This window comes from Mesitornis unicolor, unplaced genomic scaffold (assembly GCF_000695765.1).
Source record: "Mesitornis unicolor isolate BGI_N332 unplaced genomic scaffold, ASM69576v1 scaffold2981, whole genome shotgun sequence".
Taxonomy (NCBI): Eukaryota; Metazoa; Chordata; class Aves; order Mesitornithiformes; family Mesitornithidae; genus Mesitornis; species Mesitornis unicolor.
This window is the reverse complement of record NW_010164262.1, coordinates 16930-43439: the sequence shown is the minus strand read 5'-3', so window position 1 is coordinate 43439 and position 26510 is coordinate 16930. Positions and strand designations below refer to the sequence as shown.

At 37.7% G+C, this 26510-nt stretch overlaps 1 protein-coding gene across 1 annotated transcript in view; it reads left to right on the top strand.

The window, feature by feature from the left end:
* Positions 1–141: 141 nt before the first annotated feature.
* Positions 142–26510, top strand: part of AK8 (adenylate kinase 8) — a gene marked incomplete at both ends in the record, with an annotated part of 40091 nt that continues 13722 nt past the window's right edge. Inside the window, 10 exons of the mRNA XM_010194233.1 lie at positions 142–352; positions 1900–1940; positions 2344–2428; positions 6413–6462; positions 7171–7284; positions 12654–12722; positions 18850–18931; positions 20524–20595; positions 21430–21630; positions 24338–24469. Of these exons, the coding sequence (XP_010192535.1) occupies positions 142–352; positions 1900–1940; positions 2344–2428; positions 6413–6462; positions 7171–7284; positions 12654–12722; positions 18850–18931; positions 20524–20595; positions 21430–21630; positions 24338–24469 (1057 nt within the window). The remainder of the gene's footprint in view (positions 353–1899; positions 1941–2343; positions 2429–6412; positions 6463–7170; positions 7285–12653; positions 12723–18849; positions 18932–20523; positions 20596–21429; positions 21631–24337; positions 24470–26510) is intronic.

Genomic DNA, 26510 nt, shown 5'->3' with positions numbered 1-26510 from the left:
GGTCATTGCCGGGGCCGTTTCCCCCAGCGGCCGGTACCGGTCTCGTGTGGAAACCCGTGGGCGGGTGTCCCTGTGTGAGGGACCGCGCACTGACCGAGCGCCCTTAGTTACCTATTTTAATAATAGCTGGGCAATCGCTAGGGTTCACTGCGTGTCGATTTTGCGAAAGAAAGCGGCAGCCTGTGGGAGGAAGGTGCCGAGACTTGGAAGGACAGGCGGGCTGGGGCCGAGGAGCGTGGGAAAGGCGGTGCTGAGGGGTCCTGCCCTCCCGAGCCAGGGCTGCTGCCCCTTTGCCAGCGTTATCCCTTTAAAGTTGTTTCTCCTGCTGCTGTCGTGGCTTTTCGGTGGAGATGTGCGTCTGAAATAAATAAGAAGTACACTTCTGATATTGTTGTGATTTCAGTAAATAACAATACCGGTTTCCCTGCCTTGGAGAATGGTGTGCTTTGTGCTGTAAATCTGGAAAAAGCCCTTTTGTCGAGCACAGGGAGGTTTGTGTGAGGAACTAAATATTCTGGTGCTGTTCCAGTATGAGCACTTGTTACAGACTCCCCATGCGTACCGCTGCTAACTCGTAACTGTCGATGTTATGAGGCCTTTTTACTTTTCAGATCTCACTGGAAAACACACAAAAGCTTATATTTCTTTCCTATTCTTTTTTTTATCTCTTTCCCCCCCCCCCCATGTAATTCAAGGCCATTTCGTATGACCAGTGTGGTATAATATTTGTGGGTGTTTTATGGAAATACTGTGTTTTGCATGGCGTGAGGTATTGAATGCAGCTGCAGGACCTCGTATTACATAAAACACGGGATTTACTCAGGGTCTTGTGTTTCTTTTCATGTTTCAATTGTGTTGTAGCAACATAACGATATAAACAAACACAGCTTGAAATTGTTTTCCTACACTTAAATATTTACAAAACCCAACATATGAAATCTAAAACATGAGACCCAAATCGTGGACCTCCCCCAGAGATTTACAGAACTCCTAATGTGAAATTAAACTGGATAAAATGAAGCGTGCATGTAAGCGCTGGTAGGATTTGGGCATGAAATAGTGAAAGTATTAATCGTTGTCAGCCTAAACAATTTTGAGTCGTAATAAGACCAGATTTTCTAGGTTTGTTGTTTTTAAAGCTGCTGATAATTGTAGTGCCCAATTCTGATTTCTTAGTTTAACTAAATGTTGCTGGACAGTAGTGTTTTTAAATTGACTTCCAATAAAAATACAAATTTCGTACTTTATGCTATGTGCTACCCAGACCTTGAAGCATCGGGACTTGCACGTGAAACAGTTCATAAACCAAATTGAGTGTTTTCATTATTCTAATGAAGTGGATGAAGTAGAAAAGGAAAATAGGCCACTCCAATAAAAGACAATCAATTGGTTAGAGTATAAAATTTTATGCAATATACAGACTTTATGCAATGTGCTTGCAAATATTAAACTGCTATGACTGATTTTTAGAAAAAGACGTCCTATTCCAGCATGAGCACTTCAGTAGGTAATCTAAGTCAGAACATTAGTTGCTGTTTGATGTTTAGTTTTAATTGCAAAATTCTCAGCTGTGCTGAAATGTCTGGTAAGAAAATCTGTGGATTTGTTGTTTCTAAGCATTGCTCCCTGCTCTGCCTGTGAAACTACAACCCTTGCCGAAATCACCGGGAGAGCCCCACTGCTGCCAGGGGCAGCTGAAGCAAGGCCTTGTACACACTCAAACACTGAATATGAAAACGAGCGCCAAAATAGGCAGTCAAGGAAATGCTTTAGGCCTTTTTTTTTTAATTTCTCCCCCCCCTTCCCCTTACTTTTCATGTAGAAGGAAAACTAGTATGGATACAAAAGCGAGATGTGCTGCATTTGTGGCTTTCGTTGGATTTTTTGTGTTTTCTGCAGGTCTTGACGATTCTGCAGCCCTCTGGGCTACTCGGAAACTGGTGGGGATTGCTTGAGAAGGGGGTTTAACTTCCCCTGCAGAAACACTGATTTAAGTTGACTCTGATTTTGAAACTCCTTGCATGGTTTTTACATCAGTGCTGTCTCAACCATTATCGACACCAGGCTGCTGAAGCCAAACCTTTCTGGTGTCCGTATCTGTCATAAATAAGCCAAAGCAAATATGTTAATTTTTTTGGTTGGCAATTTTCTGACCGTGCTTTATTTTTTTCAGCCTCTAAAATAGGTTTCATAGTTTTGTCTATGAAAAGAGTCTTTAAGAAAATGTATAAGCATTTATAAACTCTTTAAGATCCCTATTGTAGCATTGCTGTAAAAATGCAATATATTGTGACTGCATAGCTATGTTAAATATTCCTTTGACTTTGTCCTATTTATTTTCAGAACATGCTTGAAGAGCTATTAATTCATAAGCCAGATGATCCCATTCAGTATATGATAGACCATTTAAAGCAAAGCAACGATGATGGTAAGTGAAAATCGAGGCTCCATAAATAGTTCAATTCCTTATTTGTAAACAGCTGTTTGAAAGCTGCACTTCAGTTGGCAAATGATGGATAAAACTTTTCAGGCTGTGTCTTGAGGGGGAAAAAAAAAAAAAGAAAAAGATGAGCGTTTTGGAATAGTTATAGGTAAGATGCTTTTAATTTCTTTTTTTAGTGAGTAATCTAATAAAAAATGCACTTTAACAGTTATAACAATGAAACCCTCTAAGGGAATAACAAAGAGTTCTAGTGTATCAATTATTAATGCGTTCTGTGCCCCATCTGATATTTCCTGTTGTCTTTAAGCTCGCTAATTACTCCTTTTGTCAGGTGTAAATTTGGTTTCCTATTCTACCTGGGCTGGCAGATTCTCTGTTTTTTGATTAGTTAGTTACTGGCTGCTGTTAATGAGTTCCACTGCTCAGTGGCACCTCAGATGCAGGAACAGTGAGCATGCCTATTTGTGTGGATAACAAAACCTGGTAAATTGAATAGGAAGTCTGTATTCTGCACAATAAAAGCATGTACACTCAATCAAATTATTTGATTTACAAACTGTTCACCCTTAGGCAGATTATATTTGGATATGCACAACTGAACTATAATTTTTGTTCTGCATGAGCTGTCAGGGCTAGGTAGTGTCATGTGGCTTTGATGTTTCTTTAAAACCACAGTAAACCATTTTGAAAGTTCTGCTGTAGCATCAGTGAAATCATTCTCACTCGAGGTGCTGTGAGCTCTTAGTGGTGGTGATCAGGTGGATGTTGATTGAAATGCTGCTAAGTACATTTATATATCAAAAAATCAAATCCTGCAAATTGTGCCCAGCCTTTTCTGATGCAGGCAGCAAGAGTAATCAATCTCTTTTATAGACCCGTGGAAAATATGCAGAGGACTTTCATGCAGTTTGCTAGAACACTGATAAAATTTCTTCACATGGAGCTACCGTTTGTCCTTAAGCCCCACGGTATTATTTAAACAGAATTAGGCAGGTTTCCATTTCATGGCTTCAGTACTTGGAGGCTAAAGATAGAACTACAGCAGTTGTTTGTCAAAGGAAAAATGCTGTCTCCTTTTGGTCTGGATAAGCCTATTTAGAAGGGGAAGGAACTCCAATTAAAATTAAAGTCTAAATGTTGTTTTAAGAATAAATTATATGGAAAATAATGTAACAGAAATCTGTAGTGGAGTTGATTTTACTTTTTGATCATGGCGGAAGGTGCTGACTATTTAGAAGAAAAAAAAACCTTATTAGAGCCATCAGTAAAGTGATGAATTTTCATGATCTTGCCTTGCTAGACAGTTCTAGCCCTAGAGAAAATTTCAAACAGAGATGTGTGGAAAAGAAGCATTGCATTTATCCCAGGTGTGAAGTTAGAAAACCTTTTTAATTAATAATAGGATCTAAAGTACTCTTAAAAATATAAACAAGTCTAATGATGATTATAGCTTACTGTCTTGAAAATCTTGTAGGTCAAATGTGTGGCTAAATGTTTGTGCTTAAGGCTCCGTGCTGTTGTTCTTTTGTGTACTGCTTCTAAAAGCCTTCGAGAACCATATGAAGAGTGGTAATTCTTTAAGAGACAAAGATGCTAGTTTTCTACATTGCATCTTGGTTTGTGCTAACAAAAAAAGCTTTCAGGAGCCAGGATGAGTTCTTCATTTCAGTCAAACCTCTCAAGAAATGTAGAAAGAAGTTCTGCGAGAGTGTTCATCGTGTACTATGTGCTTTTCCTGTTTGACAAAGGATTTCTCTTACAAGTTAAACAAATTTTTTTGCATTAATATTAATCATAGAGTCTTTTGGACTGAAATGGAAGTCAGTGAGTCCAGCTGGTTTTTAGCATTATTCCAGGATTAATTTTGTTATTACTAAGATTGCTGGCGAATGTTAAAACTTGGAAGAGTAAATCCCGTAACACCTTATCAAGACTAAACATGGGATGAAATATGATTTGTTACTGAAGAAAAAGGCATTTTCTAGATATTCCTGACTTTAGCTGCTGATTTAGACCTCCAGAATTAAATACTGACTATTTGCTGATTGGAGGGAGTTAAACATTACATACAGCCGTGTCCTCATTGTGCCCTTGTGTCGTATGTTTGGGGAGAATGCTTTGGAGGAGTCTTACAAGTGTGCAAATGAGTAAATCAGTGAATTACAGTGGCCCATCTGCCGCCAGCCACTAAGCAGAGAGAAAACCAGATTTAGTACAAAGTGAGCATTTACAGTAGCCCTGGGCAATATTAAAGCATGATATGGTGTATATAATGGTATGTTTCGTTTTTTATCAAACGTTTGTCCAAGAAAGCTGTGTATTAAAGCTTCAATACCTAAGGGTTTTCTTGTGAATTTTAAATCATGCTCCTAGTTAAACCTCAAAAGGATCTGTGGATGGAAAGGTTTTTTGATTTTCTTTGAAGTGGTTTGAAGAAGTTGATTAGTGTTGGCACCCGAGCACTCTTTTATGACGCTGTTTATAAATAATTCCTAAGTACCGGGCTGGAGTTTCAAGGTGTTAGATTAAAAAAACCCTAGGATTTAATCACATTACATTTGAAAGAAATTAGATGATAAAAACAGCTGATGTATCCTTTTAAAGTATTTTTCTACATTGTGTACTAGTTCTGTTGCACTTGCAAGAACCAATAAGGGGGGAGTTTTTCTTAAACCTTCCAAGTCAGATAACTTTGTAAAGATGAATCTGTAATTTGGGTTTCATGTATGTTTAAAAATTGCACCTGCCCATTAACTGTTAAGTGCATGGAAGGCCTCATAAAAATACATTTCACATCCTTCCCTGTCTGCTGCCATCGAACGCTCTATCTCTCTTGGTTATCAAGAGCTGAAGAGGGTTTTGGGTGAGTAGATCTCTCCTCTGGTTTGACCTATGTTACTCCCAGTAAACACTCATCAGTCCCTTCTGTATGTGGTCTCCTTTAGTTCAGATGTTCCCCCCCCCGAGGTGTAGGGGAGGAAAAAATATCAAAGATGTTAATATAAAATGACAGCTCAAGGGATTGCAGCCCAAGGTGTGCTCATGGAAAAAGTCCCAAATACTCTCCTAAGAGTTACTCCATTTCTCCTTGTTTGTCTTGCCTCTAGTTCCTTCCCGATGTCACTTATGACAGCAATGCCTATTGTGTTGTCTGTATGCATTAGATTAAGAATTCCTCAGAACTGGGATGCATTTTTGCCACCTTGCCCCCTCAGGGAAAGGAGAGGGACATGCAGTAGAGAAACACAAGATACAGAGACAAAGAAAATTAAGTTTAATGATGACTGGAAAAATTAAAAGTAGCTGTGAAAAAGGGTAGAAAGTGCTTAATTTTGCAATATCTCAATCTTCTCTGAACCCTTACATAACCTGTTTAGATGAAACTAAAAAGTGAAATTGCATTTTTGGGGATGAAAGCCAAAAGCTTTGCCACAGTAAAAAGTATTTTTATTACCATACAGTGCAAGGGAAATGAGAAAAGAGACCATCTCAAGAAGTCCTGTCCGATATCAACCATTCCATGATTATGATAATAGTCGGTCTTAAATAGCCCTGCATGTAAAAACTAAAATATTTTTAAATCACAAAACGTGTTAAGTCTAAATCAACATTTTAGGAGTATAAGTCAAACTCTGATAGGGAAATGTTTGTATCTTATGCTCTGGTTCACCTACTAGACTGTCCATGTGTTTAAATTGATTGAGAGAGATATATACCTCTCTAAGTGGCATGTTTAGTCAGAGTATTAATCTCATTGACCATGGAGATTAAAGGAAGACCCAGCTGGCACTAACTTAGTGTTTGCCCTTTGTTTCCCCAGTGGAGCCCAATCCTGAAGGCTCCATTCAAGCAGATTTCCAGCTGAAATAATTGTTTCATTGTGATTACACCTATTAAATGCAGTAGTGGGAAACTGGTTAGGATTTTTGCTATTCTGCATCTTGACATTCACATATTCTTGTTTCACAGCTCCAAGAATTTGTGTACTTGGTCCAACTGCTTCCGGGAAAACTACAGTTGTAAGTATGCTGCCTTCAACGTTATAATACTGTCCAGTTACCTTTTGACTTTCTGCTGAGATCAGCACTTGTGACAATTTTATTCTGAGAAAAAAATTTTCGAAGTTGTCAGAGTGGTAGAAGAGCACTCGACAAGTTTGAGGGATCTGCCTGTACATTACACTACATGTTAAATGGAAATATTCACATGAGCTCTGCAAGAGCTTGCGCAGGCGGTGGTAGTGATACAGCTGTAATGCAACAGATTTCTGCCTGCCCTCTTTTTCCCAGCTTTTTAGCAGGGCTAATTAACCTGGGAGGAGTACCATAGTTACATGTTTGTGACACACCCATACAGTGGATTGCTTCATTTGCATGGCCTGTTGCCGCACACGTCCACTGGTACTGTGTAATTGAAAATGTCAAGAGTTGTATTTGAACCAGAGAAAGCTGACCACAGAAACTTTGCAGATGATGGTCATGTGTGCGTACTAGGAAGAATGCTTTCTTCTGCAAAGTCTGTGTTGTAGCACAGTAGATGAAAAAGACCTTATTCAAAGCTGTAGAATCTTGAACATCTTTGTAAGAAACTGCTTGAAGTTAGAGATATAGCTTGTATACTTAAATGGAAGGCTAGGAAAACACTCTCTGCTTTTCTGCAGCCTTCTGAAAAAATGCTTCATTTTCTTTCCAAGTATTTCCACCTGTGTTTTTCTCTTCTTCCCTCAGGCAATGTGGCTTTGTAAACATTTGGATGCCGTACGTATCTCTCGGGAGACTTTGTTATTCAAGGAAATATTAGCGCTGACAAAGGAAGCAAAGGCATATAAAGAAAGAAAACAGGTGTGTAAGAGGATATTATAATAGTAGTTCTCATATCACAGAAGAGGAATTATGTGGCATTCCCATGTTTTCCACTGCTGAGTTGAGAAGATCAGAGTAAATAATCTTATATCTATGGTGGTTTTTACATTGGTTTGTGTATATGTAGGTACAATGCCTTTCAGAGAATAAGGGTAACCTCTGCTACATAAGATATGAACAGAGATAAAAATGTGTCGGGGCATAGAAGAGGGGCAGGAGAGATAGACAGTGTAGAGTAATGGAGGTCTTAAAATCATTAGCCTTAGGCATGAGCAACAGAACTGTGAGAAGTCCAGGGATGCACAATACAATTTAAAACATGGTTCATTATATCATTAACAAAGCATCCTCTGTTTCAACATGTTTGATAATTTCAATAAAATAAGCATTAATCTCTGAGGTCTCCTTCAGTACAAAATGCTCTGGAAAATATGTACACAAAGAACTTTTTTTGATCTGACAGAGCTACTTAGTTGTGCATGCTTGATTTCTCTGTAGCATGACACAAATAACTTACTTAGTGCATTAGCTCAAAAGACGTATGACGATCCAGTCAGTTATTGAAAGGCTATATAAAGGCTAGTGACAAGTAAATTGGAAAAATAAATTGAAAGATATCCTGAATACACAGAAGCATCTCTGCTGCTTACTCCTTTCTCCAGATGTCAGGGTGTAACATGAGCAATAGAATGGAAGAAGTCTGGCTTTCCTGGTCTCTCTCTAGGAAGTCCACTACTTTGAGTTTCCCTTTTCTCCCTCATCACCTATTTTCATAAAGATTGAAGCTATTTCATATCTTTGTGGATTCTGCACCCCTGCTAAATGTGATTAAAACTGGCCAACAGATTCATTATTTGCTGAGATGATGGTAGATGGTGTAGATTTTTTTTTCTTTAGGAAATTAGGCTGAAAACAAGGTAGGGTTTATTACACTGAATTAGTGAATGAAGTTTGGAGATGCCTTGAGTAATATTCTTAAAGATCTGAAAGGAAAGAGTTCATTTAACTCGCTGAACTTACTGGCAAAAAGGTTTGCTTTTGGCTGGGATGATATAAAATTATTCTTCTCTTGAATATGTACTTTGAAATCTTTGTTCCAATTATTAAAGATTGTTTTGCTAGAATCATAAATTTCAACTTAGAGGGGAAGAATTTGAAACAAAAATTCCCTTTGGTTTAATTACTGTAATTATTAACATATTTCATACTATACAGATGCACTTTCAAGGGTGTCCTTTTGGGCTTATCTGATTTAAAAAGATGGATGGCATGGAAGATGAAAGTAAAAACTGTCAAGGCTAATCAGGTAGTGAGGAGTACCCAAAGAGCAGAATCTGGTGGTGGTTTGGTACTGTGCAGTTTGCCTTTGTTTTTGAGATGTTAGATCTTAGAAGAACGTTTTCACGAGATTTCTTTTGTTCTTTTATATGAGTTTGATTCTTCAAATGTGACTCCTAAAACTAGGAGGGAACTCCTTGCTTCCTCTAAATCAATGTGAGCTTTACAATGACTTAAAATGTAGCCAAGTTGTCATCTCACGAGCTATTTTTTCTCTTGCTGATTCATGTCTGCTGGCTAAGTCTACTGTTGCCATAACTGACCCCTGGTTCTGCTGAAGTGAGTGGTAAACTCGACTCTTGTAGCATACATAACATCCAGTAGCACTAATAGGGTTTGAATGTCTCTCTGGGAACAGAACAATAGCTGTTTATACTGTCTTTGATACAGCCAGGGCATTAAAAAGTTGTAGTCCTGGCCAAAGCAATTTAATAAATGGAAAGGTGAAAAGCAGGAACTGAGGCTGTGTTTTTGAAAGTCTGGTGTGAAGATCATATAACGCAATCCAATGGTCTTAGAGGAACGTTTCATGCGTATAAGGTTACTGTGGCTAAATTAACCCCAGTGCCAAAGGTCATTCATTTTTAGGTCAGTAGGCCAATGCTACTAGATCTGGGCAAACGCTGCAAAAAGGTCTGCAAATGTTTGTTCACATATTTTACTTACTTATCTTCAGCTAAGCTTTCATCTCTTTTGTGTTCGCTTCCAGTGAACATTAAAGCACTTGAGTTTTCCTGGCACAAGAATTCATGGAAGGTGTATTTAAAATACGTGATTATTCTCTGAAGCTCAATTTTTAAAGTTGGACATGCAATCATTCACTGACACACACCTGACCACTTACTAATGAGCACAGCTCAGGTAGTGAATTTTAAATATTGACTGTTCAAAGCAAAATGTGATCATTCTGCATGTAAAAATATTCCATGAAAGAAGTCAAATATATTTGAATATTCAATACATTGGAAGAACCATGAGTTATCAATAAATATTCAATGAACAGAAAAAGAGGCTACATTTTTTGATAAATCATTGCAAATTATTCCCTCATCTCTCGTTATTATAATGTTAATAGGAAGCACCTTCAGGTTTTTCCTATAGTGAAGTCTAATGATCAGCTATTGCATGTTTCACTTTTCCTGTTAACTGGATAAAATAAGTTGAAACAACTGTGGTAATTGTGGGCTTGTGGAATGGGTGTGCTCTTAATGTTATACAAAATTGTAGTTAATGTGTTTGTGTACTACTTAATGACTTAAAACTGTTCTAGATTTGCATCATATCCCTGTGCTTTTTGAGAAGAAATATAACAGAAGAGAGGAAAGTCCAAGGCATCCTTACCTATGCACGTTCGGTCTCCTAGTCTATTCCAGAGCAAGCCACTATGAAGAAACACATAGGAACTGTTCCAGTGTTGTGTGTACATAAAAAAGACCAACCTTTCATGTGTGTTTATCTGAACAAGTGAAATCTAAACATTCATGATTCTCAGAATACTAAACCAAATTTCTTCAAATTTCACTGCTCTTTACTCCAACTTGCAATCTCGAGGAAGTCAGAATGGATTAGCTGTAACTGTTTTCAGAACAAATATATCGAAATATTCCAATAAAAACATCTAGTGAAAGTGCTCCTCCCCCCTGAAAAATAGTGTGGCAGTTTTATGAAAAGATCATTGAGATATAACTGAGTAGATCAGGCAGGTAAGTTGAAGGATGATGTCCCTGAATTAACATGAAATATTTACAATTAATCATGAAAGAGTACAGTTTTTCAGCAGTATGGAAATAATGATTAAACCAGTGTCTATAGAGAAGTGGTCTGAACGTAAACAAAGTACCATACAGCAGGTCTTTCCATTAACTAAGCTGAATGTTGGGACAGGCCCAAAGTGCCTTAGATAAGGTACGGTTCTGTAGAAACAAATGTACGTGTGTCATTGTCCGTTACTGCAGATTTCTGGGTGGAGTTCCATCTACCAGGCTCATGATATATTTATGTGAGTGTTTATGAGAGAGTAATTGTAAATGGGCTATCTGATATTATCAGATTTAATGACTTCTGGTTGAATAATTCTACAAGCAATGCATTGAAAATGATTTTGTAGGCCACTGCTCAGTAGGAGGAAAAGTGACCAGGAAATGAGACTGGAATTGAGCCACAGAGAGCAGAAGGAACTAAAACACTGAAATACCCACTCGTGTGTCCTTGATTGTTTCTGTCCAATAAAGCCTGCTTGAAGGAGAGCACTAAGAATACCACTGCACTGAAAGAAGTTAGTATAATTTTGGTTTAAATTGGTTTGGCAAGGCTTAGCAGAGTGGACCCCCGGCAGTCGCTAGCCTGTCTTGACATGACACATCAAAGAAGGAAGCAAGACGCTGGCTGTTTCTGATAGCAGCATGGGGCACCTTTGGAAGGTGACAGACTCAAAGCCACAGACCCAGGCTCCAGCAGCGAGAGGCTGCAGGAGGCTTTGACGCACCACCCTATGGGACCTGCTGACTTTCAAGAAACGCCACAATTTCTTTCCCTTTTTCTCTTTTCCTTGCTTGAATGTTGCCTTATGAATGGCTGATATTAGGAAAGGCACTGAGAACTGGGGATGGCAGAGATAAACAATACAAGAAAACCCAGTGCCTGACTAGGTCACCTTGTCAGTTCCAGAGCCAGACTGGTCTCCTCTCTGTATTCTGGAGTGCTTTCTCCACTCTAAAGTGACTTGTGTGGTAGTATTTCCACCACTTCTGATGAAAATGTTTCATCATCTAAAGAAGATAATTGTTACGAAAATTTTCTGCATAGTCAGCCACATTTTCATTATATCTATCTGCATCCTTTAGTATAACATAAACCTACCAAAATACTCCTTTATTAGGATAATGTCCTTCAGACTGTTTGGTTAGAAAAAGAGATGGGAACCCACTATATATGGAACTGTGTGGAACAGGGAGTCAAGCTCACATGGTTAAGTGAAAGATGTTTTTTTGACTTGAGTAGTAGAGAATCTGACTGCAGATTTTTTGCTGATTATTCATTTTTAGCAATAATGACAAAATGAATGAGCCTGAGACAAAGCATTTAGTCAAATTCTTAACAGCTGCTCTGACTGGCATGGCCGGATAGACTTTATCAAGCTAAACTTTCTTACATAGTTTGTTTAACTGAGTTCAGCATAGAATGAGGCCTAAATTAACAAGATAGTGAAGAAAATTCTTACAAGAAGGAAAGAAGGATACTGTGAATTTCTTGTCAGGAAATATAATATAATAACGGAAGAAACATTGTTGGGAGAAAAAAAGTTAATCTGTATAGGAATTTTGTTCTGTCAGATAGCAAATACTGTCTTACAAAGTGTCTCTAGAAACGGGCAAAGTAATAGTCACAGCAAGAAACAGTGCTTCTGAAAATACTGGTACATGCAGTTTCAATCCCATTTCCCAGTCCCGAGTTTAAAAATAAACTAACTTTAACATTGAAATGTACTTTAAACAAACTTTTTCTGGATGATGAAAGAGTGAGAGCTACTTTTGAAACTACGAAACTAAACTCCCAAAAATCAGACTGTGTGTTATTCGCTCTGTGTTTGAGGTTCTGCTTGTCTCACTGTAGCTGCTAATGTCACTAATGCTGAATCCACTGACATGTGAAGCAGTAGTGGACCAGATACTCGAGGTGAAAAGGACTGCTTGTGGATATGAAATTCTTATGGATCCCTTTGCAGGTTTGATGTCCAGTGTGTATGTTGGTGTGCAAAACTTGGCACTGCTTCCATGTTAGTGTGCAAAAAGCGTGGATGTAGGCTTTGTGTTCAGCTTACCTTTAACACTGATTTTTGTGCCCTTATTAACTCTCTGATATATTATGGTAATGACTTGGGACTTGCAAAGATTTATTTATTTATTTTTTAGAAGACATCTCACTTCACCTTTAACCGGAATATGCCTGCATGGTAAAATTCCTTTTGAACTCAATTGTGAATATTCAGCCTTTTTTTGTTCTTTCTTTAGAAAATTCCCAATGCGCTTTGGGCCAATCTGATCCAGGAACGTCTGTCAAACGTGGACTGCATCAAACAAGTAAGAATTGCTCCTCAGAGGGCCAGTGGATAAGCACTTACACAACTCGTGCATAGTAGTTAGCATTCTGAGTCCTGAGCAGAGGAGGGAATGGGGGCAAATCATTGGGGGCTGTGGAGCGGATTGCTTTCTTGAACATCAGCAGAGGGAGTTTGGAGCTTTATTAACAGGATAAAGGGGAGGATGAGAGTATGCATATGCTAATCTTCTAGCACAGAGATGATCAAAGGCTGAACAAGCAAAGCTTTGTTGATTGCCTGGGGCAACTGGCAGAGTTATAGTGGACAAAACAGATAAACAGAAAATATATAAAGATCGATATATTGAGTTAAGATTTTAATTCTTCTTGAGGAAAAGGGGGGAAAGTCTAACTACTCATTCCAATTTTCTTTATTTCTTATTGTGTCTTTTCTCTCTGTGTTAGGAAAAACTGCATTTGAATATATTATCTTCTAGATAACAATTGATATGTTCACTGCTAGTTTATACAAATAAGAAACTGAATAGGTTTAGCTGTATTCACAGATGTGTGGCTTTTTTTCTCTATGTGCTTAGTCTTAATGTAAGTAGAGACTTTTAACACAGAACCAAAAGAGAAGTAGATTAATATTGGTTGAAATGAATGTCTGGACTCAAGGAAAGCAGAATCTCTCTTATGTGTTTCCTTTAAAATCTCAGGTGTTGTTATGGTTTATTGAGTCCATAATTGGGCTATTGTAAGGGGTGATTTGAAAGAGACATACTAATCTAATGGATAAAACCCTGTTTTTAAACAGTGCCAAAATACGGATTTCACATTATTTGGTGCACTTCTTGAGAGGAAAAAGTCCAGCCCAAAGTGGATGTTACATTCATGAAGGACTAAACCACTTTTTTTCAGATAAATAGTACATATTTTCAGAACAGTCACTCTGTCACAGCCACACCTTTGGATCAGGGGATAACCAGTACTTCCTGACCTCATAGAGATATTGCAAAGCTCATAGTTTTAGTAAAATCTGCTGCTTCTCAACACTGTCATCATCACTTGGTTGGTTCAATAAAACAGGCCTGGTAATTAACAGTTCATTGATGTGTGAAAATTACTTCCTAGAGCTTCTTAGCCTTAGACACTGAAAGAAACTGGAAATGCTGAAAACCTTATATCTTGTATGTCTTTCTCTGTCTCAGTGTTTGGTGTGGTCTGCAATGATCTGCAGACTGGATCCTTCCATCCGTCTAAAACAAAATCATCTTGTGGGCTGGCCCATTGCCATGTAGTTTTTAAGATGACCATTCTGTAGTGCAGAGGTATCTATAGGTGCAGAGAAATATCAACAAAACTAGCAAGAAGAATTGAAAAAAAATTCTGCCCCTGATTGAAGTTTCAGCTTTTGGAGTTCAGATGGTGTCAATGATTGCCAAAGAAGTCTTCACGTGCTTCTGTGCGAAGTCAACTATCCTAATGTAAGCCACAGATGGAAGTCGCTTTCAATGGGCCTGCCTTGTGTGAGCTAGATCAGATGGCCCATTACAGTGTATGAACTGTGGAAAGGATGACTTGATCAGGATGGTAATGAATAGCTGGAGATGTAATCTCTTAAATTGTTCCTGCCTGAGAGGCTTGCTAGAGGACATCTGTCCGTCATATTTCTGTTGCAAGCTTATAACTGTAGCAAAATAGGTAGTATGCTGGTCTCTCTAAGCAGTAGCTTAGAACTAGCAGTATTTCAACCTATCCTGTTTTCTAATCCACTGGTTGCATGAGAATTTAATTTAGAATACTATCTGCTGGTGTTTAGTGTTACTGAGAAAAGTCATTAAGCTAAACCAAACCTTTCCTTGCCCAGCTAATCTTGTCCTTTTGCCAGTTCATAGAGATGTGCATGACAGTGCCCTTATTTGCATGATAGTGCCTTTATTTGCATTGGGAAATATCTTGCTATGAAAGTCCTTCCTTTTCCATCAGTAGGGAAAGCTCTGAAGGAGTAAAAATAAGTTAACACCACTATTTACGTTCGTGTGGAATTACTGAGGTGTTAGGATATTAAAAGTACTGACAACTCTAAACTGTAAAGGATCATAATTTTCTGATGCCCACTCCTGTTTTCTTTCTGTGAACTAATAAAAACTACTTAACTGTGCAGATAAGACACAGGCTTAATTAATAGTAATTCATGGTCACTAAACCTTCCTCACATCATATATGGGGTTTTTTTTTTCATTTGAGAGAGGTTCTATGTATATCAATTGCAATATTTTCCTTGTGTGATTGGAAATAGAATTAATACTGTGGATTTTGTACTTCATTGAACAGATTTATGCCATTTCTCTCAAATGATGAGTCAGCATTTTTTCTGACACTGTTAATAGATTAGGAGCAGTGTGTTGGGCCACAGTACCACCAGCTGTTTGTTTTATTTCTCCTTGTGGTGTCATTGGCTTGGCATTAATTGTACAGCTTTCATCCCACTGACAGTAGGAATACAGAATTTTTTGTGCCATTGTTTTGACACTCACAGGTTTATAGATGTCACAGGCATTCTCCAAGGAGAACATTTTTATTGATCAACAGCTCTGCTGAGACTCTGGGCTGTGTTCTTCTAATACAAATGCAGTTAGGACTGCAAGGGATCAGCCGGGTAGGTCTTCCAGCATACACAGAAAACTTATTGCAAGCATTATGTTAGAACCTGGGACTTGTGAAGCTGATATGAAGACTTTTCATCTTACAGGGTTTGTACATGTTGGCTCTGGCACCTCTGACTGCTGGTATTGTGAAGGGAATTTATACAACTGGGGAAGGCTGGTGGAGAGATTGCTACATGGTGAATTAGTGAGAGAGCTGAGCAACCTTGCTGGTGTCTTCAGGGCCACGTAGAAACTAAGCTTAGGCCCATGAGTAGTGGTAGATTTACTTCTGATTGGTATTACCTTTTTTGTTTTTCAAGAAGAATGTGGCTTTTTTCTTTAAAAAAAAAAAAGCTTTGCAGCTTACTCAACTTGCAGAAATAATGTGGTAAATAAAAAGGTGTCTTTCTAATGGGAAATTTGGTAAAGTTTGAGCTTCTTCCATCATTGATACTGCTCATGTTGATGGACTGCAGGAGCTGGATTAACGACACTTCTCAGTCTGCTGTTTTCTGAAAATCTCAGAAGTTTTACATCCATACTGGCAAAACTATTACTGATAGTATTTTTTTTTTGCATTATTGTCTGTCCCCTTTTAACAGGTGGGAGTGAAAGGCATGTAATACTACTTAAAAATACTGGATGATGATGTAGAAAAACTGTTGTGATGACTTCTTTTCCTAAAGGCAGCAGTATTCGTGATGTTTGGTCTTTTTGTTTGTGGCTGAGATTTCTTTCAGATGTGCCACGTAATTCTTCATTATTTCTTTGTGCTACCCCTTTTCATTATTCTAAGGCAGTGTCAATCTGTAATTAAAAAAATTAGTGTACAGATTAAATAACAGGAGAGAACTTGAATACCCAAGTCATTGTTATTGGGGTAGAAAGCATGAAAGTATGTAGGCTTGATATTATAGCTGAGAGTAGTGCCAGCAAAGGAATGACATTTACATTTGGGAATGACCTTGAGTGTTTCCTTTTCTCTAGATTTCTTAAATCTAGAGAGGAAAGTGATGGATCTCAAAGTATTTCCTTGTTGCTGATTTTCAGCATGGCATGGATCTCCAAGGAGCACTTCACCTGGCATCAAGGCACCGGCAGAATGCTGGATTTACAGCAGTCTTCCTGTGGCAAAGGATTGAGGTTTCCAGCTGAAAGAGAGGGAGCAGTGACCACGGAGTAAAGGCACTTTTAGCCTTTGTTCCACTCTTGATGTGAAAAGGTGCAATCCATGCACGGATGTAAGGTTACTGCTATCAAGAACAAAAAATAGATGGCTTCTTAAAGAAACAAATTTACTATGTGAAGTTACTAATTACACTTTAATGATAGTCAGGAGGGCAAAGAAGACCAGTGTTTGCATAAAGCATGATAGGCATATTTTAAGTCAGGTCTCGCTCTGCTGTGTCTTGCTTCCTCTTGCTTCGTTCCCAAGCCACATTCCCTTTTTACTCTTCTTTTTTTTTTTCATTTTCTTTTTTTTTTATCTGTGACATCTGCTTGGAGCTTGTCCCTCCTGTGATACCATACTACTTGCAGCTGTTCAGACCTCCAGCTCCGAGCTGTGCATGGGGTGCCCTGAGCATACGGCCTTTTTGATGTGTGATAAAACAGAACCAAGCCACTGGGGGTATGGAGAGGGAATGCAGCAGAATATCAATAAACCTGTTCTGAACAAAGCTGCAGCTCTGTGGTGGAATAGACATTTCACTGAAGTGTCAAGTAGATGGATAATGTATTCTAATTAGGGACTGACTGATACCCTGGAACTCGGAGACCTTTGGAAATAAGATCCAAAATGCTAACTATTTTTGTAGTGTGTGTTTATTTTGCATTTGTTTAATGAGTTAAAATGTATTTGTTGCAGGAAGCTATTTATTGAGCTATGTTTTCTTACATTCCAAAAACTTCTAGCTATAAAACTGCTTAGTGCCAGTTTTAAGGACCATTGAAATTTATATAAAACCTCTTGAAGTTTGTTATACATCGTTAAAATATAATATTGTGTTTGCTGCCTGTTGCTCAGTATGTGATTTTGAGCAATAACCTGCCATGACATTGGAAGCAAAGGTTTTGTGGGGTGGTTTTTTGTATTTTGTTTTAGTTTCCAAAAGTGTTGCACTTGGAGTGCAGAAAATGAGCCATATTTGTAGTTTATGTGGTTGGCATAGATTTACTGCCTTTATTGTATTTATGGTCTTCAGACCTCTGATGCCATTTCACCCCAGAAGAGGATCTGGGCCTATGTGTATGTGTTGTACAGGCACAGTATATTCAGAATATATATGCTGAAGTTTCTAGCATACCACTAGAAATACTGTATAGCCTTGCCTCCTGCAAGTCCCAAGGGATAAACTGATTTCTCAGCACCTGTGTGACCTTAGACAGTGGTTCATTGTAATCCGATTGAGCAGACACTGGGAGTGGCAAAAATGGCTTGCAGTTACTTGAGTCTCTTATTTTCTATGGATATCAGCAGGATGACATGTTCCGGGAACCAGGCTAATTAAGGCATTTTAAATAGTCTACTCTGTTTTCTTGTATAATTGGAATGTCTCAATTTCCTCCTATGGAAGTCCTGGTGATATGTTTCCCTGAAATGCTGTTAAAACCTTTGGACCCCATACTGACAGAGCTCCAAATTTATGTGGGAGATGATAATGATTGCTAGCTAATGCAATATTATAATATCTTCTTTATTTCAGTACAAAGATGGTTTCCAGATTTATTGTAGCATCACAAAGTTATTTTGAGGTGTAGGATATAGTGACAAGGACATGTGTAGTTAAAGAACTAACAAATACATGAGAGAAAGTTTAGAAGAGGCAGACTTGAGACTGGGAAGTCGATTAGATTTCAAATACTGCATCACACAGAAACTGAGTGAGGCTGCAGCTCTCCTATGGTATTTCACAGATCTGTAAATGTTTTTTTAAAGATGCTCAATCCAACACTTAGCTGGCTATAACAAGGACTTAAGGGAGCAAAAGGCTCTTTTTTCTTTTTTCTTTCTTTTGCTCTGTTGCTTCATTAGCTTTGGGAACGCTGGTTCCATTACTGTGAGTTTTCCTGTATAATTTAAGAAAATAATGAAAGCGTGCATATTTTCCTCAGTGTTCTCGGCATTAAATCTGTCTTTAGATTTGTTTAGCCTCTTTTTTTATACACAGTGTGGGCTGATATCCTTTTGAATATTTCAAAACTGCAGAAATTGTTTTGGGTTGTTTTTATTCAAGATAGAAGTTTCTTTCTTTTTTTAAGATTGAAACATGAAGAAAACAAAAAAAAGCATTGCTGCAATACATAAGTTCCCATTGCCCCGTGGCAGTGGTATTGTTGCGTGCCGTTTCACAAAAATGTCAGTGCTCCATGTTTGCTTTCTCTTCTCACGAGCTTCCCTAACATACTGTGCTGATCAGAATGAGGTAACTTTTGTGCAAATAGCACTGATATTTAGTGCAAATTTTTGTGGTTTCTCTTCCAGCATCAATAACTGTTTCATGTTTTTGTTCAATAGGGATGGATTTTGGAAGGCTTTCCTGAAAATCAAGAACAGGCATGGATGCTGCAATCAGCTGGCATCATTCCTAGGCACGTTGGTAAGCAGTACACGGTTTATGTGTGATTGGAGCCAGTAGGAAAGACTAGAAGTGCTTCTCCCCAAAAATCTTCCATAAATTCAATACTGATACTGAAGACACTGGAGTCACCAGACAGCAGGATATTTCATTATCGATCAGATTGACTCAAAAACTTGAGGTAACCTTTGAGACTTTAAACCCTGCCTTTCACACATGGACCCTTTTCTTCTTACACATTAGTTCTGTATTTTCAAGACCACTCCAGCTCAGTGTCTCTAAGCAGCTCTATGTATATTCTGATCTAGGAGTGGGTCTAAGTTTTCCCTGACTTCCAACTCTAGAAATTAGCCTTTATTCTCAGACCAAAACAATTCCCCATGTACTAAATACAAATTCATCCTTCTGTTGTATTAGAGAATGCAAACTTAGCAAACTCTACTCCACCAAGTGAAATGGAAACATAATGATTTTGAGCTTGTCCTTTCAGAGTAGGAGTGGATTCTGATTTGATCTGAGAGGAACCTTTGTTTACTGGCAAAGTGCTGATAGACAAGACCTTGACAACTGCCCATGCCGTGTAGACACAGTCAGTTGTCCTAAATAAATATAGTTAGAGGACCTACTTAGAAAGTAAGAAATTATTATAGGGTGGAATACAGCATAAAATTATAAATGTAGAGCTTGCCAGTGGATAGTGAACAGAATGTTAGTGAACTTGATGAATTGTCACTTTGGATTTGATTTGGATGAGATTCGACTGTTAATGAAGAATTCAGAATCACTGCAGTAGAGTTAGGCAAAAATGTTTAATGTCTAGTACTTGCATGTATTTTTAATATAGCTAATAACATCTGAAGTTGAGTTTTGCTCACAATTATATCTGTGCAGCCAAGACCTGAATGAGAATCTTAAAGCTCAGTCTGTCTAGTTAATCAAAAAGAAGATTGAAAGGAGATGAGATTTACAGTGTGTGAGTACCTTAATGGGTAGAAAAGCGTCTGAAAGAGCTATTTGATACGTAGAAGAAAATCATAAGAAGAACTTGTTTGAAACCTATAATCAAATGCACTGAAAATAGTAATTAAATTACAGTGTGTACCTGTGGGCAAGCTAGGAAACAAATTCTCCATCTTTTGATGCTTTCTAATCAAGTTTGAACACTTTTCTATGAGGTTGTAAGATAAGTTTCACTGGTGTCTCTGCTGAAGTATGGGGGTGAAAAGTAATTGTTTGTGGTGTAGAAGAGAATGGGTCTTGAGCAACCTGTGGGTACTTCTGTCCTAGGCTGCAGATACAATGTAATTGAGGGAGAACCTTGTTAATTGGTATGGATGGTGGGAACAGCTACTGCTCCTGGGTACTGGACTGGAGCAGTAGATTTTTTTATCCCACTATACTGTTTAGGAGGTGGAGCAAAATTCCAATTAGAAGTGAAGTATTTGCAGATAGAATATTGGAAAAGGAGAATGAGACAAATGTTCCTGAAATACATTCATCCATCTTTTATACTAGGATTCATCTAAACAGTTACAGAAAATAATGCAAGTAACTAACAAGAGCTACACTTTTTAATTTTTTCTTCTTTATTTCTCTTTTTTTTATGTGTCTAGTTGTGCTTTATGCTCCAGACACTGTGCTGATTGAGAGGAACAGTGGGAAAAGACTTGATCCCGTCACAGAAGGTGCAGTATGTGTTTGTTTCTGATCTCCACTAGAATCTGGAGTGTTGCTTGTTATCAAATGTTGAAATACTGGTGGGATTAAAATTTAAACAGTATCCCTTTAAGAACTAGTAGGAATTTGTAATTATAAATTTAATCTGTTTGGAAAAAGTAATTGTTGACATTGCGTTATTTTCTGTGCGAATAAAATATGGAAAAATGTAAAGCTCAGTATTGCGACTGCGATCAGTGGGCTATGGCAGTACGGAATATTTGAGGGTTAGATTTGTCCATATTGAGCTTACATTTTGCTATGTGTATTTGCTAGGTAGTGTTTTCTTCTGAGGTGCAGGCATGCTTCTAGGTATCTTCCAACTATCTGTGACTGTCAAATAGACTTAGCTCTGTATTGGCTGTTGAGTATTGTTATCAATCATCCATCATGAGAGTAAAGTCCTGACATTGCTCAATAGAAAAAAAATCACGTTGGATGTTTTGCAAGGGGAATTAGTAGTTATGTTCTTAACTAAATAAATGGCTTTTGTTCGCTATAAAGAAGATTTGCTTATCAAAGGTCTTGCTTAAGGTTCAGTCTAAGAATTTGGAGAGCTGTCCTCAGTTCCTGGTTCTTACTTGTCATGCTGTCTTGGCTACATGGGTGGGCAGTTGCCTTGGCCGCTTCCTATCTGTGCAGCTGCAGAGTCAGCTGGCAGTGCGAGGAAAGTGCACGGGTTATTAGTTGTGCTGCAATATAAAGCTTAAACAAAGACCTTGATTTTGTTTAGGAAACCTTCTGGTGCTGAGCAAGACCTATTCAATCATCCTCTTGGTTCCTAATCAGTGTCTCACTTCTAGAGGTGTACCATACGACCTTTGACTGGCCGAGTGATCGGCTGGTACAGCAACGTTTGGTGAAACCAGAAGATCTTTCTGAGCAGGAGACGTCAAAGAAACTGCTGGAATATCACAGAAACTTCCCTGGGGTTTTCCAGACCTACCAAAAAGTTTTGAAATCGTTCAATGCAGACCAGCCTTCCATGGATGTCCTCTCACAGGGTAAATGTGTACCTTTATGGCAAATCTGGCTGTTGATACACTCGTATTTGAAAGGTAGTTCCTAGCGTTAGAGAGAGTTTGTAGGATGAGGATTAGTCAACAGAGATGGCTCCCAGCTGAACTGTGTTCTCTTTAGGACAGCATTTGGGCTGTTCCTGGTAATTGCGTTACAGGACTAGAGTAAGTGCAGGTAACTGCAAAGTCTTGGTTCCACCGTCTTGCTGAGGAACAGCTGACTCCATAGAGCAAATGTCACCATTATTTCTGTGAGAGTCTTTTCTAAAAGAAGCTCAGTTGTGGCTCAGTTGTTCATCTCCCCAAGGGAGAGACCTTCCACAGGTCTGATAAGAAGTAGGAGTATTTCAAAGCCGGTAACATTTCATTATTTAAAAGCTGTTTGTGCTGGTGGCTTTTCTGTTCAACAATTCTTGTTTGCCTTTGCCTGACTGTAATGCAATCTGACTTTTAATGTTGATTCTTCAAGAAGAGAATAAGGAAACTGCCAGAAAGACCAATTGATAATGTACTTTGTAGCTGTCAGTCTGTAGATGGTCTGTTATATCCCAGTAATTTTGCATCTCAAAAAGGTCTTTTTTTAATAACAAGTGCTGCACTTTTAAGATAAACAAGTAGGAAGTTTATTTTCTGAATTTACACATTAATTACCTCTAAATTACTTAATTAAATTTAAAAGTTCATATCATCATTCATAAAGAATTCATGCCTTGAATTGTAAATAAAAATGTGAGTGCCTGAATATTAATTATTATTAATTAATAATGTAGTGAGATAAATTGAAAACTGGAATGAAAAAATCCTCTCTAGATCTTTTTTCTGCAGTGCATCAAGCAGCCAGATTTTTTTTTTAAAGAATAATTAGATGTGGAGACTGTCTAGGGGATCATTACTCCTAATTAACTTGGTTATTTACTGCAAATTAAGCATCATTTGTAAGCAGGGTGCTTTGCCTGTAATGTTTGTGCTTTTCAATACACTGGGTTATGGAAAATGTTCAGAATAACGAGAGCACTCCTTGGGTAGCTGATACTTGGGTTTTAGTAAAATCTGTTATGATCTTCCAGGGTTTTTGTTAAGTATTTTTATTGCTACAAATAGAGTTAAAAAAGAAAGAGGACATCTTTCACCGATACTAGTATTATTAAGGAGTGCTTCATACAGTTATAAAATTTTGTAAACTCTTAAACTGTAATGCAATTACTGCTAATGTATGCTAGGATACATGACATCAAATTCAGTTGTACAGTGTTTCAGTTGTACAGCTGGTGGCACTGGAGAAGGAGATGTATATGATCCCATGTGATTGCAGTTTGAGTTGGTTTCTCAGTACTTCAGGTCCACCACCTAGAAGTAGCAGGGCTGGAGTTTGCTGGAGATGCTTCTTTGTTGTGAAAAGATTTTATAATGATACCACAGTGTATAGCAGAGCATCCTCAGAAGAAGTTAGTGTACAGCAATGTGGTAACAATGGTAGTTAAAATACTGATCCTTATGATGCTCTTCATCAATGGTTTTTGTTTTTTTTAATTCCCCCAGTATGGGCTTATGATTCATATGAACATTAATGGCTAAGCCCATCCTATTTATTGCAATATAATACCAATAAAATGGTATTTTAGTCTAATTAGAGAGGAAATCAAAGCCTGTGTAGGTCTGCGCATGCTGCTTTAATCATGGGTAGCTATGGTGGTCAGGATATGATAGCATGAACTTCAGCCTTCACATTTGAAGCTGTGCCTCCTGGAAAGCTTGCAAGGCTTGTGTGGAAGCTTGTGCTGCTTTATTTTTTGTTAGCCGTGAAAGGGGCACGGGGAGTAAGAGTGTCTGGCAATGTCCAAATACGACCCTAATTTGTCCCCACTACCAAGTCATGTCGTCTTTTAGCTTCTTGGTGATCTATCAGATTTTCTTTTGAGATTGTAACAAAGTTCAGATTTCTATCATACAGTCATATTGATGGTGCATCACTTCTCCTGTGGTCTTTCCAAAGCTCTTATAATTTGTAGCTTAAAGTGAATGTAGTATTTCCTACATGATACAAAATGTACAACGATGTCCAGGAAACAGTGGAATTGGACAGAGAAGCTCAGGTATCCTTTACATATTATGCAAAAATTATGGACAAAAGAGTAAAATCATACTTGGTTATGTGTTGTCAATGCCGTCTTGTGTCAGGATATCCTAATATTGTAATTAGGAGTTTGTTAATCACACACACAGAGCTAGATAAATGTCATATTAACGTAACATCCTGAGTTATCACACTTAAATATTTGTTCAGAAACTGCAGAAAGTATTAAATGTAATTATATCCCACTAATTTGTATGGTAAAATTGTACCTATCAAGCAAAATTACTCCTGCTAAAAAAAAAAACCAGAAAAAGAGCAGTTATTAATTGAATCTGCTCTTTAAAATGGTTTGACATCCGCTGATGAAAGAAGGTATAGGAGTGTAATGATAGTCAGATTTCTAAAGTGGCTCTCAGTGTAAGCTGTTGACATGACAGTTTTATCAGAGACCTGATTTTGGTTGGAGTATCTAGATGTTTAAGTGATAAAATAAATGATGATCAACAATGCAACCTTTTTTTTAAAAAAAAAAAGAGAGAGACAAGTTAATATTTATATTATTTTTTTAAAAGAAGACAGGATATAAACTGTATTTCTTGCCTTTCTCTCATGTTCTAGTTCTTACCTATGTCCAAACCCAACACCGATCAGCTGCCCCCTTTACACCACGGATTCTCTTTTGTGGACCCCCAGGCAGTGGGAAGAGCCTGCAGGCAGCACTAATAGCTCAGAAATACGGCATTGTCAAGAGTAAGTTCTCAGTAAATATGCACTTTGCTCAATTCCCCCTTTCTCTTTTGGATCATTTATCTTTTGCTGTCTATCTTTCTTACTTGCTCATAAAATTTCTCTGTTTGTCCATTGCTATATGTGTCAAATTTTTGAGGGAAAAGTATTTCAATGAAGAAATATAAACCAATAGAGCATATATTCTGTGACAAACCAGCTCTAACACTTTTTTTTTAGTCATCATTTTTTATACCCTTTACATCGGTATTTTTCCATGTGTTAGATTCCTGTAGTGCTCTGAATTCTTCTGTGGATCAGTGGATCATGAGTAATGTCTTTGCAGTTTCCGCTGTCTGATCAAAATTGGGGCACTTTTAAAATAGAATTTACTCTGAACTTTAATGAAGACTCAGGTTTGTGCATCTGATGTATCAGAAGAGGAAGCAATTACTTAAAAGTGCATTCCCTTTCTTTGGTAAAGGAGGCCCAGAAAATTCTGGCTTAGGCTTGTTTATGGTTAGCATGCTAATGTTAAAAAGTCCTATAATATGAACACACAGCTTGGTGGTAGGATCAGTGCAATATGGGTCCACGTTCGATGGCATCTTCTGATAGTGGAGTAGCCATAAATTATTTTAAGCAAATCTGTGTGAAATTTGCTGATTAGCCATATTCTCTTTGTTAAGTAAAATGCAAGTTTGTTTCATTAGTATTCTTTCAATGTATACCAAATGAAAAAGTCAGAATTATGTGGGTAGCGATATTTTATCTTCAGGAGATTCTTTAATTGGTGGAACTTGCTCGGTTGTCCATAGCAGTGTGCTGGTTTGCTGGTGTCTGCCCTGAACTCCTGGTGAAGTCAGAAGATTGCATTGAACCTACATTTGACTTTGCATGTGAATTATCACTTCAGGATCTGAGCGGTGCTGTTTTCCATTACAGGATGAGTAGATCTGCTCAGAAAAGAAAGAAATGTTTTCAAGTTCAAACTTGAACCTTCAGAAAAAGCCATGTGCTTTCCATATAATAGTTCCAACTAATGGCTAGATCACAGGTTTTTGTGGCTCCATTAAAGGCATATTATGTTAGTGTTCTAAAGAAATATATGAATATGACTAAAATGATATCCAGTGAACTTTAAAAAGGTAAATTTAGATTATTTTTAAAAATTTCTATTACAATACTGATAAGTACAAATAACATTGACAGAATGTCCATGCTATCAGTTATTTTAATATTGCTGTTTCTAATGTCATATTGAAATTTATAGATTTATTCAAAGTTGTATTTTTAATGATCGTGTGACTTGCTTAATGAAAAATAAAACATGTTTGAATGTATGAGAAAAATTAACTTGTTCTCATGTTTCTGAAGGGGTTTCTTTTTTTTTAACTTTATTTCTAAAACTGCGAATCTGATAGTGTTTGTATCTAGGTCGAAATTTACCTTTTTTTTGAGACAGTTGCAGCCTTTTTACTAAATATTATAACCACTGCTTTTCCCATATGTTGAATTTAACTTTAAATATACTGTAAACCAAATCCTAGAAGAATTAAGTACTTAAACCAGAGTTGAAAGATCATAATTTTTCAGAATAGTATTCAGCATATACTCGATTTCCAATTAGGCCATTGAGATTGAAGCACAGGCTTAAAAATTTAATCCTATGTTTAAACAGTTTCATGAATTGGATTAAATTTAGGTGTATTCATATTAGTTTCTGTTACGGTTTTACACCATTTATTATGAATCTGAATTTGCTTCTCCAGGAGAACTCATGACTGTTAAAATTTGTGTCTAACTCATGTGGGGCAGTGAGGCTCAATAACTTCAGTCAGCAAGTGCTAGCCAAGCCCAAAGTAGCAGTATTTCATGTAGAGCTGTCCTGACTAAAACTTTAAATCTCCATCTCCTGGTGTTCTGTGTATTTGAAGTCAATGATAATATTGCATTAGCACAGTTTTTAAATATAATTCTTACATGATCATTAAATGATCCAGGGAGCCACTTTCTTGAACTGCATATTATTCTGCACCTCCAACCGTGTGGTTCAGATGCTGTT